Source organism: Rhinoderma darwinii, chromosome 6, assembly GCF_050947455.1.
Source record: "Rhinoderma darwinii isolate aRhiDar2 chromosome 6, aRhiDar2.hap1, whole genome shotgun sequence".
Lineage (NCBI taxonomy): Eukaryota > Metazoa > Chordata > Amphibia > Anura > Rhinodermatidae > Rhinoderma > Rhinoderma darwinii.
The window spans coordinates 21,186,837-21,202,941 of NC_134692.1; the positions used below are offsets into that span (position 1 = coordinate 21,186,837).

At 44.7% G+C, this 16,105-nt stretch overlaps 1 protein-coding gene across 1 annotated transcript in view; it reads left to right on the forward strand.

The window, feature by feature from the left end:
* LOC142656199 (protein mono-ADP-ribosyltransferase PARP15-like) overlaps positions 1–6,424 on the forward strand; it is a 31,560-nt gene extending 25,136 nt beyond the window's left edge. The window contains exons 12-13 of the mRNA XM_075831086.1: positions 1,933–2,107; positions 4,072–6,424. Coding sequence (XP_075687201.1) covers positions 1,933–2,107; positions 4,072–4,364 — 468 coding nt within the window. The 3' untranslated portion in view covers positions 4,365–6,424. The remainder of the gene's footprint in view (positions 1–1,932; positions 2,108–4,071) is intronic.
* Positions 6,425–16,105: the final 9,681 nt, after the last annotated feature.

The window sequence follows — 16,105 nt, forward strand, 5'->3', positions numbered from 1 at the left end:
CTGGGCGTGTTTTTACTTTTGACCAAGTGGGTGTTGTAAAGAAGTGTATGATGCTGACCAATCAGTGACCAATCCGCGTCATACACTTCTCATTGTTCCAGCCCAGCTTCTTTCACTGCACAATCACACTGTAACAATGGGCTGGAACACTGAGAAGTGTATGAGGCTGATTGGTCACTGATTGGTCAGCGTCATGCACTCCTCTGTACAACACCCACTTGGTCAAAAGTAAAAACACGCCCAGTTGGTCTTTAAGAAACGAATTAGCATAAATCTAAAATTGCTCATAACTTGCTCAAAAATGATCGTTTTTCAAAATAAAAACCACTGCTATTATCTACATTACAGCGCCGACTATGTAGGAGATAGGGCACTTATAATCTGGTGACAGAGCCTCTTTAAGTGAATGTCCAGCTTTTAACAACATATGATTTTAGGTCCAAATTCTTTGTTAAAGAGAGCCTTTCACTAGCCCATACATGTGCAGCTGAGCGCACCATGTTATAGGCACTGCTATATAGGCACAGCTGCACAGACCCTGTGGCACTTTAAACTACCTGCCTAGCCTCCGCCGTTCTGGAGATCTCTGTGCCATTATATTTGGCGCCCAATATGTAAATGAACCCCTGTACTGTCAGGGGGGCGTTTCTTTTCATGGAAAGGGCAGGGGGGGCCTGATACTTAGTGCTCTGACACTGTCCAATCAGCTACGGACAGTGTAAGAGCGGCTTTTGCTGTGTGATCTCTCTCGCGAGATCACACAGTCTTTCCTTCACTGTCTGACCAGAGCTAGAGAGTGATGCGCGTGCGCAGTTCCATCACCACCGCTAACGAACAGAAGAGGAGAAGAATTCACATTCACCTTCCTCTCCTCTTCTGTTCCGTGGTGGTGCAGCTGTGCGTGTGCGCACACATGCTCTCCTCCTCTATCCAGTTCTTGTCAAACAGTGATGACAAGATCACACAGCACAAATATAACAGCACCGATATCTCCAGAACGGCACGATTTCTCCAGAACGACGGAGGCTTGGCAGGTAGTTTAAAGGGCAATAGGGTCTGTGCAGCAGGGCCTATAACATGGTGCACTCAGCTGTACATGTATGGGTTAGGCAAAGGTTGTCTTTAAATGTTTCTTACAATAAATCTTTTTTTAGCGGAAGAAGCTTTGGTTTTCCAATACAAAGCTCCAAATCCCCTGCATAAACATAGTTAAAGGATAAACTTCTGGCTACCTGCAGCCACCACTAGGGGGAGCTCAGGAGCTTACTGCATACTGTTTTTACATTAAATTCAATAATAAGACAGTATGCAAAAATATCCTAGGTTGACTCTACCGATAGCTTGGAGCTCTTACCACTTTAAAGATATATTACGACATTTTTCAACACATAATTCTGGAGCTATATAGATGTTCAAGGATGGATATTAACTTTAAAGTACTGTTCATGGCTGTGATGCGAGTTCAGCGTATATGTTAGGGTGTCCTTTTGGCATACGTTTGGCCAATATACGTTGGCATGCCTTTTTTCCTAACTGTATTGAAACGTATACCCAACTGTAGCGACAGTGTTTTTTGTTTTATTTTTAATACCATCAATACATTAACTACCTCATGTCATACTGTGGGGAATCTAAGATCTGGATCACTGTTTTCAGGACCCTCGCACTGGAGTCTGGCTTTAGCTGATTGTTTGCCTACATAGCTAAATCAGTGCTGAGCAGAAACTTAAATCTCAACCTTCTCCTCAGTGGAGATGACATGGGCAAAAGTAGAAATATTACTATCCTAAAATTATTATGATAAATATTTTTTCTAAAAAAAAACAAAAAGTTGCTAAGCAGGCGCTGCTAAAATACAATCAATTAAATATAAATAATTGTCTGGCAAAGATACCGAATAACAAATTAGGGTTTTTTTCTTTTATCTTTCAGATCAGACGTATTCAGAATACAACATTGTGGCAGAGTTTCACCATTATCAAGCAAATTGTGAATAGAAAAAACCCTGGCCAGAAAAATGTACGCCACCTATACCACGGCACAAAGTTTGATTCGATTAGCAACATTAGCCATGATGGATTCAACCGAGTCTACTGTGGTGAAAATGGTAAGTTACCAGGCAGCGTCTATGGCAAACACACAACCCTAGAAAACATAAAATGTATTGGCTTTGCATGCTTAGGTATTAATGTTTTTATTGTTTTTTAGTGTAGTGTAGTTTGTATACTTTTTATGTGATGCTGAAACACAATCATTTCTCGCTGGGGATGAATAAAGTGTTTCTATTCTATTCGCCATCATTTTTATTGATCCAATGCATCTAAAATAAAATATTAAGCAATTCTGAAAATAGTCCTGATTAAAAATTTCCTACCGTTTTGTTTACACAGCTCCTGTGCAGAACTACGGATGTGCATACACTTTACTTTTCTAAAGTTTTTTTTTAACCCTTTAACGACCCAGAAGTTTTTCATTTTTACGTTTTCGTTTTTCACTTCCCGCCATCCAAGAGCCATCAAGTTTTTATTTTTCCGTCAATAGAGTGGTGTGAGGGCTTATTTTTTGAGGGTGGAGCTGTAGCTTCTATTGGCACCATTTAAAGTACGACAACTTAACGTTATTCTGCGTCTCAATACGGTTACGGTGATTCCAAATTTATATATTTTTTTTTATATTTTACTACTTTTACAAAGAAAAAACTATGTTAACAAAAAAACTTCTGTTCTGTTTCACCACATTCTGAGAGCCATAACTTTTTTGTTTTTCCGTCGATGAGTGGTGTGAGGGCTTATTTTTTGTGGGACAAGCTGTAGTTTTTATTGGTACCATTTTTTGGTACATACGATTTTCTGATCACTTTTTATTACATATTTTTTTAGCGCTAAGGTGACTAAAAAACAATGATTCGGGTGTTTCAATTTTTGGCTTTTTTTACGCAGTTTACCGTGCGAGTTAAATAATGGTATATTGTAATAGTTCGGACTGTGAGACGAGGCAATACCATTTTTTTTATTTTTTTTCCTTTGTGCTTGAGGATAAATGGGAAAAGGTTTGGTTTTTTTACTTTTAATATTTTTTTACTCTTTCTAAAAATGTATTTAACTTTTTTTTTACACATTTTATTACTCCCAGTAGGGGACTTGAACCAGGGATTGTTAGATCGCTGGTACAATACACTGCAATACAAATGTATTGCAGTATATTGTAATTTTTACAGGCTTCTGCTAAGCCATTCCTCTGGCATGGCTTAGTCAGACTTGGGGGCCTTTATTAGGCCCCCGGGCTGCCATGACAGCCATAGGCACGATCGCGCTGCGGGGGGGGGGGCGTTTGGCTGTCGGAGGGGGTCGCACCCCTCCTCCTAATGGTTTAAATGCCGCGGCCGCTATTGACCGCAGCATTTAACTAGTTAAACAGCCAGGAACAGCGCGATCGATGTTTCTGGCCGTTAGAGCAGCGTGTCAGCTGTAATACACAGCTGACAGCTGCGGTATATGGAGCGGGCTCAGCGCGTGGGCCAGCACCAAACATCACCCCGCTTGTCCATGATGTGTATTTTCGTCAGGGGTCGTTAAAGGGTTAAAGAGGTTGTCCGATTTCAGCAAATTAACTACTTAACATAACATGTACGTGACAGCCGTTAAGGGGAAGTATGAAAGCGCTCCATACTAATCAGGTAATGGCTGTGTAATACAGCTAACACCTCACTGCAACAGGCAGTATCAAAAATTACTTTGATTCTGCCTGTTTAACCCCTTAAATGCAGCAGTCAATTGCAGCAGCATTTAAAGCGTTAGAATCAGGGGGGGCCTCCAACGCGCAATCGGCCCCCATGGGATGCGATCGCGGGGTGCCGATGGTCGTCATGGCAGCCTGGGGGCCTAATGCAGGCTGCAAGAATCATGCATGTTGCATATCATATTTTATTGGGGGACTCCTTTAGATCATCATCCAATCCTGCTAAAATTGTGTATAATAATGTGCTTGGCCAGTATTACAGTATTATTATATTTTGTTGTCTAGTAATCGCATTGGAGAATGTTACTAAAATCACTTCATTAATTTCAACAGCAACATGTCATGGAAACGGGAGCTACTTTGCTGAAGCGTCAGCATACTCTTGTAATAAAACATATTCTGTTCCTGATGATAATGGAAGAAAATACGTCTACCAAGCTGCAGTTATAACTGGACGATATTGTAAGGGAATGTCCTCCTACAAAGAAGCTCCACATATCGATGGTGACCCCAATAAAGGCCGCTATGATTCAGTTGTGGATGATGTTAACAAACCCAAAATATTTGTTGTTTTTCGCGATGATGTTGCCTACCCTGAATATCTGATCACTTTCAAAGAGCTCTAGGTATAAGCTGTTAGGAAAACAATATTTTAGGAAATTTTCTTTTCCAAAATATTCCAAATAAGAAATATTGAAAATCAAATATAAACATGTTTTTGATATAGGCTGCAATGTTCGCAAACAAGGATGAGGGGGATCAACATATAGATCATGAAAACAAAAATAAAGGGGGGACAAGCATCAACTCATCCTGTCTCAGGTAGTAAGGGGTGTCAACCATCAACCAGCAGCAAAAGGGGGCCCCATTTTAATCTTTGCTATTGGACCCACTTTCTCTGTGTTCACCCTGAGCTATAAAAATAGGTTGTGTGTCCAAATTACAGTCCCCCCTAATGCAGTTTTGGAAGCTGTGAATCACTGCTTACTAACTGAATTGATTTATCAGCAGGAACGTATGAGGGAATCCCTGTCTATGCCAAGCTCATGCTGAATCAGTATTGTTGTCAGTGTTATAATGATGATAATTTACCAAGACCCAAAAGGCAATAATTTCTTGTGCTACACTGCTTACTAGTCCGATTCAGTGAGTAAACATTAGCAGCCCCCAGAGCTGTGGTTTGGGGTCCATACAGTGGGTGCCCTTAATTCATTGGCATCTTTGAAAATCATTTGTTTGATAAATCTAAATAGATCCAAAATCCTGTTCTGATTAATTTTATTATATCATTTCATAGAGGTCGGAGCTCAGTTTTTCTGACACAGACGTAGACACACAACTATAGAGTTTAAAACATTTTGGCTGCCTACAGCCGCCAGTAGGGGGAGCTTAGGAGCCCTACTGAAGACCTTTTTAATGCAGGTCTCATTGAACTCAATAATGAATCAGTCTCCTCTGATAAAATTAATCACCACAGAATCTGGACCTTAAAGAAATAATGCTTATAGTTGGTGGTTCACTTTAATTATAATTTGGATAAATTATTCACTCATTAAAACCTAATAAAAACTTCCCTTAAGATAACAAACCCCAGGCTCTATGTACATTAGCACCTTCTACTTATCTACATTCCATCCCTTAGGTCAAGTGCTCATCCTACAATCTTATCCGAAGACTGGTAGCCATCTTCCATAACTTCTCCTTGCTTTATGAGTAGATCCTCTCTGTCCTGTTCTCTCCTAGGCCCGTATGGGAATTACTGTCTGTGACCACGGTAGGTCTGTTCACTAAGACAGGTCAATGGTAACTGAGACAGGAAGTTATGTCATTTGATTGACGCAGACAGAAACATATATGAGATGTTCCTATAGAACTAGATTGTACTTTCTAGGTCAGGATTAATTAAGATGGCCATATGAAACGTTTGTGTGAATGCTATACGTCAATGATGAGGACAAGTTTGGATACCATCAAAGGAAACTTTCCCAATCCTTTCATTTGGTAATCTGGTTTTGGCACTCACAAGGACTGTTCATGTGGTGTGAATGAAGACCAGGGTTTACAAACCGTAGAATTCCCTAAGAAATTATGTGTGATCCCAACTAAACTGATTCTATAAGTTTACAAGATGTAGAACTTTTTCAAGAACTGCCATTTATTCACTAATACTACTGCCATGTTAGTAGCAACGTTAACAGTATATTGCACTCAAAAATTATTCATTAAGTTCACCTCTGTCCATATCCCCTATCACAGCGTATCAATTTCATATAAGAGGGTTCCCTGATTGGGAACTTCCTTTATGGGCTAGAGCATTGAATGCCTGGCATGTAATATTACATTTCCCCTGTAGTGGCCACTGCAGAGGAAATGTATCGCTTGCCAGAACTTCCCACAGCAATCACATATGATTACTGGTGGTTTAGGAAGCTTGACCCTGGAGATCAGCCTCATTATAAAAAAAAAAATGGGTTGCCTTAATGTAACAACCCTTTTAAAGAGTGTGTTCACAATTTTTTCGTTTTATATTTTTACATTTTATATGTATTTAGTTTAAAAACTTCTATATAGGAACTCTGCAAATTATAATGACTGCTGTTACTTAACTGCTGGAAGTCTACACTATAATGTTGGTGACTATAATACATGGAGTTAATAAATAATACAATAAACCCTTTTAAACTAATGACTTTGCATTATGTAACATTCTATATACATTGTGATGTATGAATTTGAGGAACACAGGTTACCATTTTATATTGTATAATTGTTTATAAAGAACTTAGACCTGCACATAAATTTCCATCCATCTGTCCCCTACATTTTGCTAACCTACCAAATTAGTGTTAGTACGAAGTAGGAAACAGATGGAAGTATAAAGTATGACTCCAGGATCAGTCTACACAGATTTTGTTTGTAGTCTGTGACCACGGAGATACATAGGTCTGCATAGGAGCTGTAGACCTAAAATGGTAGGAGATTTTTAATTTAACACCATTTTCAAATTTGCTTCATCTATTGTTTTAGAGGCATTCGAACAATAAAATAAATGATTGAGAAAGTAGACACAACTTTTTAACAAGTAAGTGCACAGGCACAATGTATATTTGGACAGGGCTAATTCCAACATCAGTTACTGCAGCCTTTGAGGAGTTCTTCAGTGTATAGTGTCTAGATCTTCCTCTGATGACCCTCAACCTCCGAGTCTTCTTCTTCCTTACAAGCAGCACTGGTACACAATCCCAATTTTTCTACAACAGGTCTACAAGTCACCAGACCTTTTGCAGATCACGAAGGAGAGTTGTCATTGCTTATTACCCTAGTAGGGTTTCTGAGCATTGTGCCTGTAGTTTTTAAGTTCCGAGATGGTAGTCCTAAAGAGCAGGTGGTCCAATACCTCTCCTCAATGGTACTCCGCATATTGCCCTGGCTCTCCTCTTGAACCTGTCCACTTTTTAACATGTACAGTACACAGCTCCATGCGTACACTTGATGCATTCATTGCACACACAGAGCAGTGTATGTATGCAAACAGTAGAGAAGGTTCTGGAGGGAAATGACAGCAAAGAACTGAGTATGGTCTGTTTATCTGGTATCCCAGATCCTAAAAGGTAACTTTTTTTTTAACAGTTGGGTTCTGGTCATTTTTTGTGGGCTTTAACGACAAGGGGCTGTCTCATCAAAGACTCCCAAGACCCTTGGCAAGCTGAAAAGTTGGCTTTGGCTGTAGTATTACATGTGAATTCAAATGAACAACAGTCAATGTAATTGTAATGACTGGGGGTAGGGAAACGGACAAGTGAGCCCTAATCTACCCGCCACTCTGTCCCTGCCTACTTGCAACGACCCTCCCTAGGCGACGGGGTACAACTGGGCGGCGGTCCCTACGCTCAGTAAGTGCACGAGACAAACAGACAAGGGAACACAAAGCAAAGGGAAAGGGGCAGTTGCCCACGGCAACACCGTGAGCAACCAGAGTGGTGAACGAGCCAAGTCAAACCAGGAGTGCACGAGGTACCAAACGCAGAGCAGGAGAGTAGTCAGTAAGCCAGGGTCAGTATGGAGCAGGATCAAATAGTTAGAAGTTGTAGCTGGGCCAGGAAACCACACGATAAGAATCACAAGCAAAGGAGGAACAGGAAAGGCAAGTATAAATAGACAGAGGGCGGGAGCTAGCTCCGTCTGGCCAGGCTGCGATAGGCTCTCCCACTCCTAAGCCTGCCATCCTGAGTGGTGGAAGATGGAGTCAGTCTCAGAGACACAGATTCAGGTGCAGACTGATTACCTGTGGGAGTATACACAGAAGTTGTGCCTGGCAGATCCTTTACAGTACCCCCCCTTTTATGAGGGGCCACCGGACCCTTTCTAAGTGGACCTGGTTTATTGGGGAAACGAAGGTGGAACTTCCTGACCAATACCCCAGCGTGAACATCCCGGGCGGGTACCCAAGTCCTCTCCTCAGGCCCGTATCCTCTCCAATGGACCAGGTACTGGAGGGAGCCTTGGACCATCCTGCTGTCCACAATCTTGGCCACCTCGAATTCTACCCCCTCAGGGGTGAGAACGGGAACAGGAGGTTTCCTCGAGGGAGCCAAGGACGGGGAGCAGCGTTTAAGGAGGGAGGCATGAAACACGTCGTGTATACGAAAAGATGGGGGCAACTCCAGCCGGAAGGAGACAGGATTGAGGACTTCAATGACCTTATACGGCCCAATAAACCGGGGAGCAAACTTCTTGGATGGGACCTTAAGACGCAAGTTCCTAGACGATAACCACACCAGATCCCCGACCATAAACAAGGGGTTAGCAGAACGTTTTCTATCAGCCTGAGTTTTTTGTACGCTCTGGGACGCCTCTAGGTTCTTCTGAACCTGGGCCCAGACTGTGCACAGTTCCCGATGAACGACCTCTACCTCGGGATTGTTGGAACTACCAGGTGAAACGGAGGAGAACCGTGGATTAAACCCAAAATTACAGAAAAAGGGGGAGACCCCTGACGAGTTACTGACCCGGTTATTAAGGGAAAATTCGGCGAGGGGAATGAATGAGACCCAATCATATTGACAGTCAGAGATAAAACACCTTAAATATTGTTCTAGAGATTGATTAGTCCTCTAAGTTTGGCCATTGGTTTCAGGATGGAAGGCAGAGGAGAAGGACAGATCAATCTCCAACTTTTTACAGAAGGCTCTCCAAAACAATGAAACAAATTGTACCCCTCTGTCCGAAACAATATTGACAGGGACCCCATGGAGACGCAGGATGTGTTTGACAAACAAGGTAGCTAATGTCTTGGCGTTGGGTAGTTTCTTGAGGGGAACAAAGTGGCACATCTTACTGAAGCGGTCTACTACCACCCACACCACCGACTTGCCTTGAGATGGAGGCAAATCGGTGATAAAATCCATGGAGATATGGGTCCAAGGTCTCTGGGGAATGGGCAATGAACGTAGTAAGCCCGCTGGTCGGGACCTGGGAGTCTTGGACCTAGCACAAACCTCACAAGCGGCGACGTAGGCCTTAACGTCTTTAGGCAACCCAGGCCACCAATAGTTTCTGGCAATGAGGTGTTTGGTACCCAGGATGCCTGGATGACCAGATAGTGCGGAGTCATGATTTTCCCTAAGTACCCTTAGCCGGTATTGCAAGGGAACAAACAGCTTGTCCTCAGAGAGGTTCCCGGTACCTGAACCTTGATCAGCCGCAATATCAGAGACTAAATCAGAATCAATAGAAGAAATGATTATACCAGGAGGCAAAATACAAGCAGGATCTTCCTCCGAAGGAGGGCTGGCCATGAAGCTACGCGACAGTGCATCGGCCTTAATATTTTTAGACCCAGCCCTACAGGTAACCAAAAAGTTGAATCTGGTAAAAAATAGCGCCCATCGAGCTTGTCTCGGGTTTAGCCTCCGGGCAGATTCTAGAAAAAACAGATTCTTGTGGTCGGTAAGGACCGTTACCTGGTGCCTAGCCCCCTCCAGGAAGTGGCGCCACTCTTCAAATGCCCATTTAATGGCTAAGAGTTCGCGGTTGCCAATATCATAGTTACTCTCAGTGGGCGAAAACTTCCTGGAGAAGTAGGGACGGAGATGGGTGAGGGACCTGGTACCCTGGGACAAGACAGCCCCCACTCCCACCTCGGATGCATCAACTTCCACGATAAATGGCTCCATTTGGTTAGGCTGAACCAGCACCGGGGCCGAGATAAAGCACTTCTTAAGGACCTCAAAAGCCTGGACAGCCTCAGGAGGCCAGTGGAGGAGATCAGCACCTTTGCGAGTGAGGTCCGTAAGAGGCTTAGCGATGACCGAGAAGTTAGCAATAAATCTCCTGTAATAATTAGCGAACCCCAAAAAACACTGTAACGCCTTCAGGGAGGCAGGTTGGACCCATTCCGCCACAGCCTGGACCTTGGCGGGGTCCATGCGGAATTCATGAGGAGTGAGGATTTGACACAAAAATGGTATCTCCTGTACCCCAAACACACATTTTTCGGTTTTCGCAAACAGTTTGTTTTCCCGAAGGACCTGGAGCACCTTCCTGACATGCTCAATGTGGGAGGACCAGTCCTTGGAAAACACCAGTATGTCATCAAGGTACACTACAAGAAATATCCCCAGGTAATCTCTCAAAATCTAATTTATGAAATTCTGGAAGACCGCAGGAGCATTACACAACCCAAAGGGCATGACGAGGTATTCGAAATGACCTTCGGGCGTGTTAAACGCAGTCTTCCACTCATCCCCCTCTTTGATGCGGATAAGGTTATACGCCCCCCGTAGATCAAACTTAGAGAACCATTGGGCCCCATGAACCTGATTAAAGAGATCAGGAATCAAAGGAAGGGGATACTGGTTCCTTACAGTGACCTTATTCAGGTTCCGGTAGTCAATGCATGGCCTAAGACCACCATCCTTCTTTCCTACGAAGAAGAAGCCAGCACCTACCGGAGAAGTAGAGGGGCGAATGTAACCCTTGGCCAGGCATTCCTGGATATACTCTCTCATGGCTTCACGTTCGGGACAAGAAAGATGAAATATCCTACCCTTAGGAAGCTTAGCTCCTGGTACCAATTCGATAGCGCAATCGTATTCTCTATGAGGAGGTAACACTTCGGAGGCCTCCTTAGAGAAAACATCAGCGAAGTCCTGAACAAACTCAGGTAGCGTGTTCACCTCTTCAGGGGGAGAAATAGAATTAACAGAAAAACATGACGTCAAGCATTCATTACCCCATTTGGTAAGATCCCCAGTATTCCAGTCAAACGTGGGATTATGCAACTGCAACCAGGGAAGGCCTAAAACCAAATCGGACGATAATCCCTGCATCAACAGTACAGAACACTGCTCCAAATGCATGGAGCCAACAAGGAGTTCAAAAACAGGGGTCTGCTGTGTAAAATAACCATTAGCAAGAGGAGTGGAGTCGATACCCACTACCGGGACAGGTTTAGGCAAATCAATCAAAGGCATAGCAAGAGACATAGCAAATTCCACAGACATGATATTAGCAGACGACCCTGAATCCACGAAGGCACTGCCGGTAGCAGACCCACCACCAAAAGAGACCTGAAAGGGAAGCAAGATCTTATTACGTTTCATATTTACGGAAAATACCTGTGCGCCCAAGTGACCTCCCCGATGATCACTTAGGCGTGGAAGTTTTCCGGCTGCTTATTCTTACGCCTAGGACAGGTGTTCACTTGATGCTTGTCATCCCCACAATAGAAGCAGAGACCATTCTTCCTGCGGAACTCTCTACGTTGTCGGGGGGACACGGAGGCCCCGAGTTGCATAGGTACCTCCGAGTCTTCCGTGGAAGAGCGAAGCAACAGGACCTCGGGAGGCATCATGGGGGAGTCAGAGGGGAAAACACAAAAACGTTCAAGCTGTCGTTCCCTGAGACGTCGGTCAAGTCGTACCGCTAAAGCCATAACCTGGTCTAGGGAGTCAGAAGAGGGGTAGCTAACTAGCAGGTCTTTCAGGGCGTTCGACAGACCCAACCTAAACTGGCACCTTAAGGCAGGGTCATTCCACCGAGAAGCTACGCACCACTTACTAAAGTCAGAACAATACTCCTCAACAGGTCTCTTACCCTGACGTAAGGTCACCAGCTGACTCTCGGCAAAGGCAGTCCTGTCAGTCTCGTCATAAATGAGTCCGAGAGCAGAAAAGAAACGATCAACGGAGGAAAGTTCAGGGGCGTCAGGAGCCAAGGAGAAGGCCCACTCTTGGGGCCCTTCCTGGAGCCGGGACATAATTATACCCACCCGCTGGCTCTCAGAACCTGAGGAATGAGGCCTTAAGCGAAAGTAAAGCCTACAACTCTCCCGAAAGGAGAGAAAATTCCTCCGGTCCCCTGAGAACCGGTTAGGCAACTTGAGGTGGGGTTCAAGAGGTGAGGGGCACTACCATGGTAGCGTCAGGCTGGTTGACCCTCTGAGCCAGGGCCTGGACCTGTAGGGAGAGACCCTGCATTTGCTGGGTCAGGGTCTCAAGGGGGTCCATATTAATGTCAGGGAGCAGGGTAGACTAGGTATATGGGCTTGTGATTATGTAATGACCGGGGGTAGGGAAACGGACAAGTGAGCCCTAATCTACCCGCCACTCTGTCCCTGCCTACTTGCAACGACCCGCCCTAGGCGACGGGGTACAACTGGGCGGCGGTCCCTACGCACAGTAAGTGCACGAGACAAACAGACAAGGGAACACAAAGCAAAGGGAAAGGGTCAGTTGCCCACGGCAACACAGTGAGCAACCAGAGTGGTGAACGAGCCAAGTCAAACCAGGAGTGCACGAGGTACCAAACGCAGAGCAGGAGAGTAGTCAGTAAGCCAGGGTCAGTATGGAGCAGGATCAAATAGTTAGAAGCTGTAGCTGGGCCAGGAAACCACACGAGAAGAATCACAAGCAAAGGAGGAACAGGAAAGGCAGGTATAAATAGACAGAGGGCGGGAGCTAGCTCCGTCTGGCCAGGCTGCGATAGGCTCTCCCACTCCTAAGCCTGCCATCCTGAGTGGTGGAAGATGGAGTCAGTCTCAGAGACACAGATTCAGGTGCAGACTGATTACCTGTGGGAGTATACACAGAAGTTGTGCCTGGCAGATCCTTTACAGTAATACATGGACTAGCCCGTTCCACCACAGCAAGTGACACTGTCTTTTAGTAGCTCTGTATTCTGGCTCATAAAGGGGGTCCCGCTAAATAACATTCCTTAACAATACATAATAATTTAATAACATGAAGGTTTTGTCCTCACCTTGACAACCCATGACCTATTAGGGCTTAACGACACCACACCACCCGTACGTTCTGGCAGACTCAGTGTGTCCATGCAGAAATGAAGGGCTGCCAATGGCTTCCCTTGGCAATAACAGCTGATCGCTAGTGGGTAGAGAACCCCATGACAATTCCTTAAATTCTATGACTTACTGATATTTATTATATTTTTTTTATTTCGGAGTAATTCTCTTTCAGATCTTGCCCAACATATTAAATTCTGCTTTTAATTTATATTACTCTTTAATCTGCATTTGTTTATTACTGTAGCAATGAGTTATCCAGATGCTACAAAGTGCTGAGATGCGTCATTCTAGTCCCAAATAAACTGGGAAATATTTATTTCATTGAATATTGTAGTTTGATGACTTTTGTGTTTTTGATTTGTTTCACTTGTCTTTATAGATAAATAAAGTCAACATGTGCTGAGAATTCTGACATGAGCGGAGCTGTTTATATTTGTCCTAAAAATAAACCAAATGTATCCATGTAAAGGAATTAAAAAATGCTCAAGATGTTAATTGGAGTCCAGAATTCAGGCTTTCTATGAAACTAGAGTAGTGGTCTTCAATCTGCAGTTGTCCAGATGTTGCAAAACAGCAACTCCCAGCATTTCATGACAGCCACAGTATAATCAGGGCAGGCTAGGAGTTGTAGTTTTACAAAAAGACCTCAGGTTGGAGACCAGCGTCCTAGAGTGTCCTGCCAACGTAATACAACAGTGGTAGGTGAATGTGTAACCTAAAATCCTTGCCTCCAGATATATAACCTACTGAAAAAAAGAACAACTCCTGCCGATATGTCCTATTAGGGCACAAGGACGTCATATTAGTTGTTCTCACTGTGGTGAACACGACCTTGGTCACAACTTTGTTGTTATCGCCGGGAGTTTCAGAAGCCTGACCCAGACCAGCCTTAATGCAAAAAGGGATTTTCTTCGTGTGACAAAACCATTAAAGATATTCTAGAGAAAATGTCTAAACTAGAAAACCCATCCAATAACTTCTTGCATTTAATGGTTGCCTCCCTTGCTTCATCCTATTTTGCATTAAACCATAGAGCAGGAAGCGCTTGTGCCATGGAGGTCATGGTGGTAAGTAGAGATGAGCGAACTTATGAAAAGTTTGGTTCGGCTAGTTCGCCGAATTTCACGAAAAAGTTCGATTCGGACCGAACTAGTTCTGACCGAACCTGTAATTTCCGTGTCGCCGAGCATGGTACTGTCCAGGGTGCTGAAAGAGTTAATGGGCTGCACTAACTCTTTCAGCAACCTTGACAGTACCATGCTCGGCGCACGGAAAATACAATTTTAATGTAATAAAAAATAAAAATAAATACGTTCATACTTACATTCCTCCTGTCCGGCCTCCAGCGATGACGTTTCATCCATGTCGCCGCTCGCTGCAGCCAATCACAGGCTGTAGTGGCGGTCACGCACGTCATGTGACCGCCTCTGCAGCCAATCACAGGCTGCCGCGGCCTCTGCAGTCAATCACAGGCTGCAGCGGCCTCTGCAGCCAATCACACGCTCCTCTCCTGAAATATTCTGTGCTGTTGTGAACTCTGCTCTTACCATACGTAGCTCTCAGTCTGTTACACATGATTGGCAAGTCACCACCCCGCACAAGATACGCACAGACTGAGAGCTACGTAATGGTAAGAGCAGAGTTCACAGCAGCACAGAGTATTTCAGGAGATGTGCGTGCGGATCTTGTGCGGGGTGGTGACTTGCCAATCATGTGAAGGTGTTATTGAGGACAGGAGTGGAGGAGAGGTAACAGACTGAGAGCTACGTAATGGTAAGAGCAGAGTTCACAGCAGCACAGAATCTGCACTCTCCTCTCCTGAAATACTCTGTGCTGCTGTGAACTCTGCTCTTACCATTACGTAGCTCTCAGTCTGTTACCACTCCTCCACTCCTGTCCTCAATAACACCTTCACATGATTGGCAAGTCACCACCCCGCACAAGATCCGCACGTTCATCTCCTGAAATACTCTGTGCTGCCTTAAACTCTATGGACAGGTTAGGATCCTGTTTTTTTTAAATGCTGCTGGGGAACCCGCTCGATCCACTATAGAAGGCTGCGCCTCCATCCTCTTCTGCCCCAGTCACTTATTCCCAAGCACTGTAGCGCAGCCTTATATAGTGGATCGAGCGGGTTGCCCAGCAGCATTTAAAAGAAACAGGATCCTGTCCACAGAGTTTAAGGCAGCACAGAGTATTTCAGGAGATGAGCACGGCCGGCCACGGGCAGCCGGTCGTTTTTCCGAGCCGTGCTCCCATTATAAAGAATAGTAGCACGGCCCGTAAAATAAAAAAGTAGAACATGTTCTATCTTTTTAACGGCACGGGCACCTTCCCGTGAGAAAACGGGAAGGTACCCGTGGCTAACAGAAGTCTATGGGCCCGCTATTTCGGGTCGTAATTACGACCCGTAATAACGGGTGTTCTTACGGTCGTGTGCATGAGACCCCGTAATGATGGGTGGCTACATGTGTGCACCCGTTATTACGGGAGCGTTGCTAGGCGACGTCAGTAAATAGTCACTGTCCAGGGTGCTGAAAGAGTTAACTGATCGGCAGTAACTGTTTCAGCACCCTGGACAGTGAATTCCGATCAGAATATAGAGCAACCTGTAAAAAAAAAAGACGTTCATACTTACCGAGAACTTTCTGCTTCCTCCAGTCCGTTCTCCCGGCCGTTGCCTTGGTGACGCGTCCATCTCGACATCCGGCCCGACATTCCTGGATGACGTTACAGCCCATGTAACCGCTGCAGCCAATCACAGGCTGCAGAGGCCTCTGCAGCCAATCACAGGCTGCAGAGGCCTCTGCAAGCAATCACAGGCTGCCGCGTCAGGAAAGAAGGTCGGACTGGAGGAAGAAGAGGGACTCGTCACCAAGACAACGACCGGGTATGTATGAAATGCTTTTTATTTTATTTTTAATCAGCAGCCTCTTTTCTCTATCAGTGATTGATAGAGACAAGTGGCTGCCGATTTGTATAATATTTTTGACCGGGTTCGGTCAAAACGTGTTCGGCCGAACCCGGTGAAGTTCGGATTCGCTGCGAACCGAACTTTTC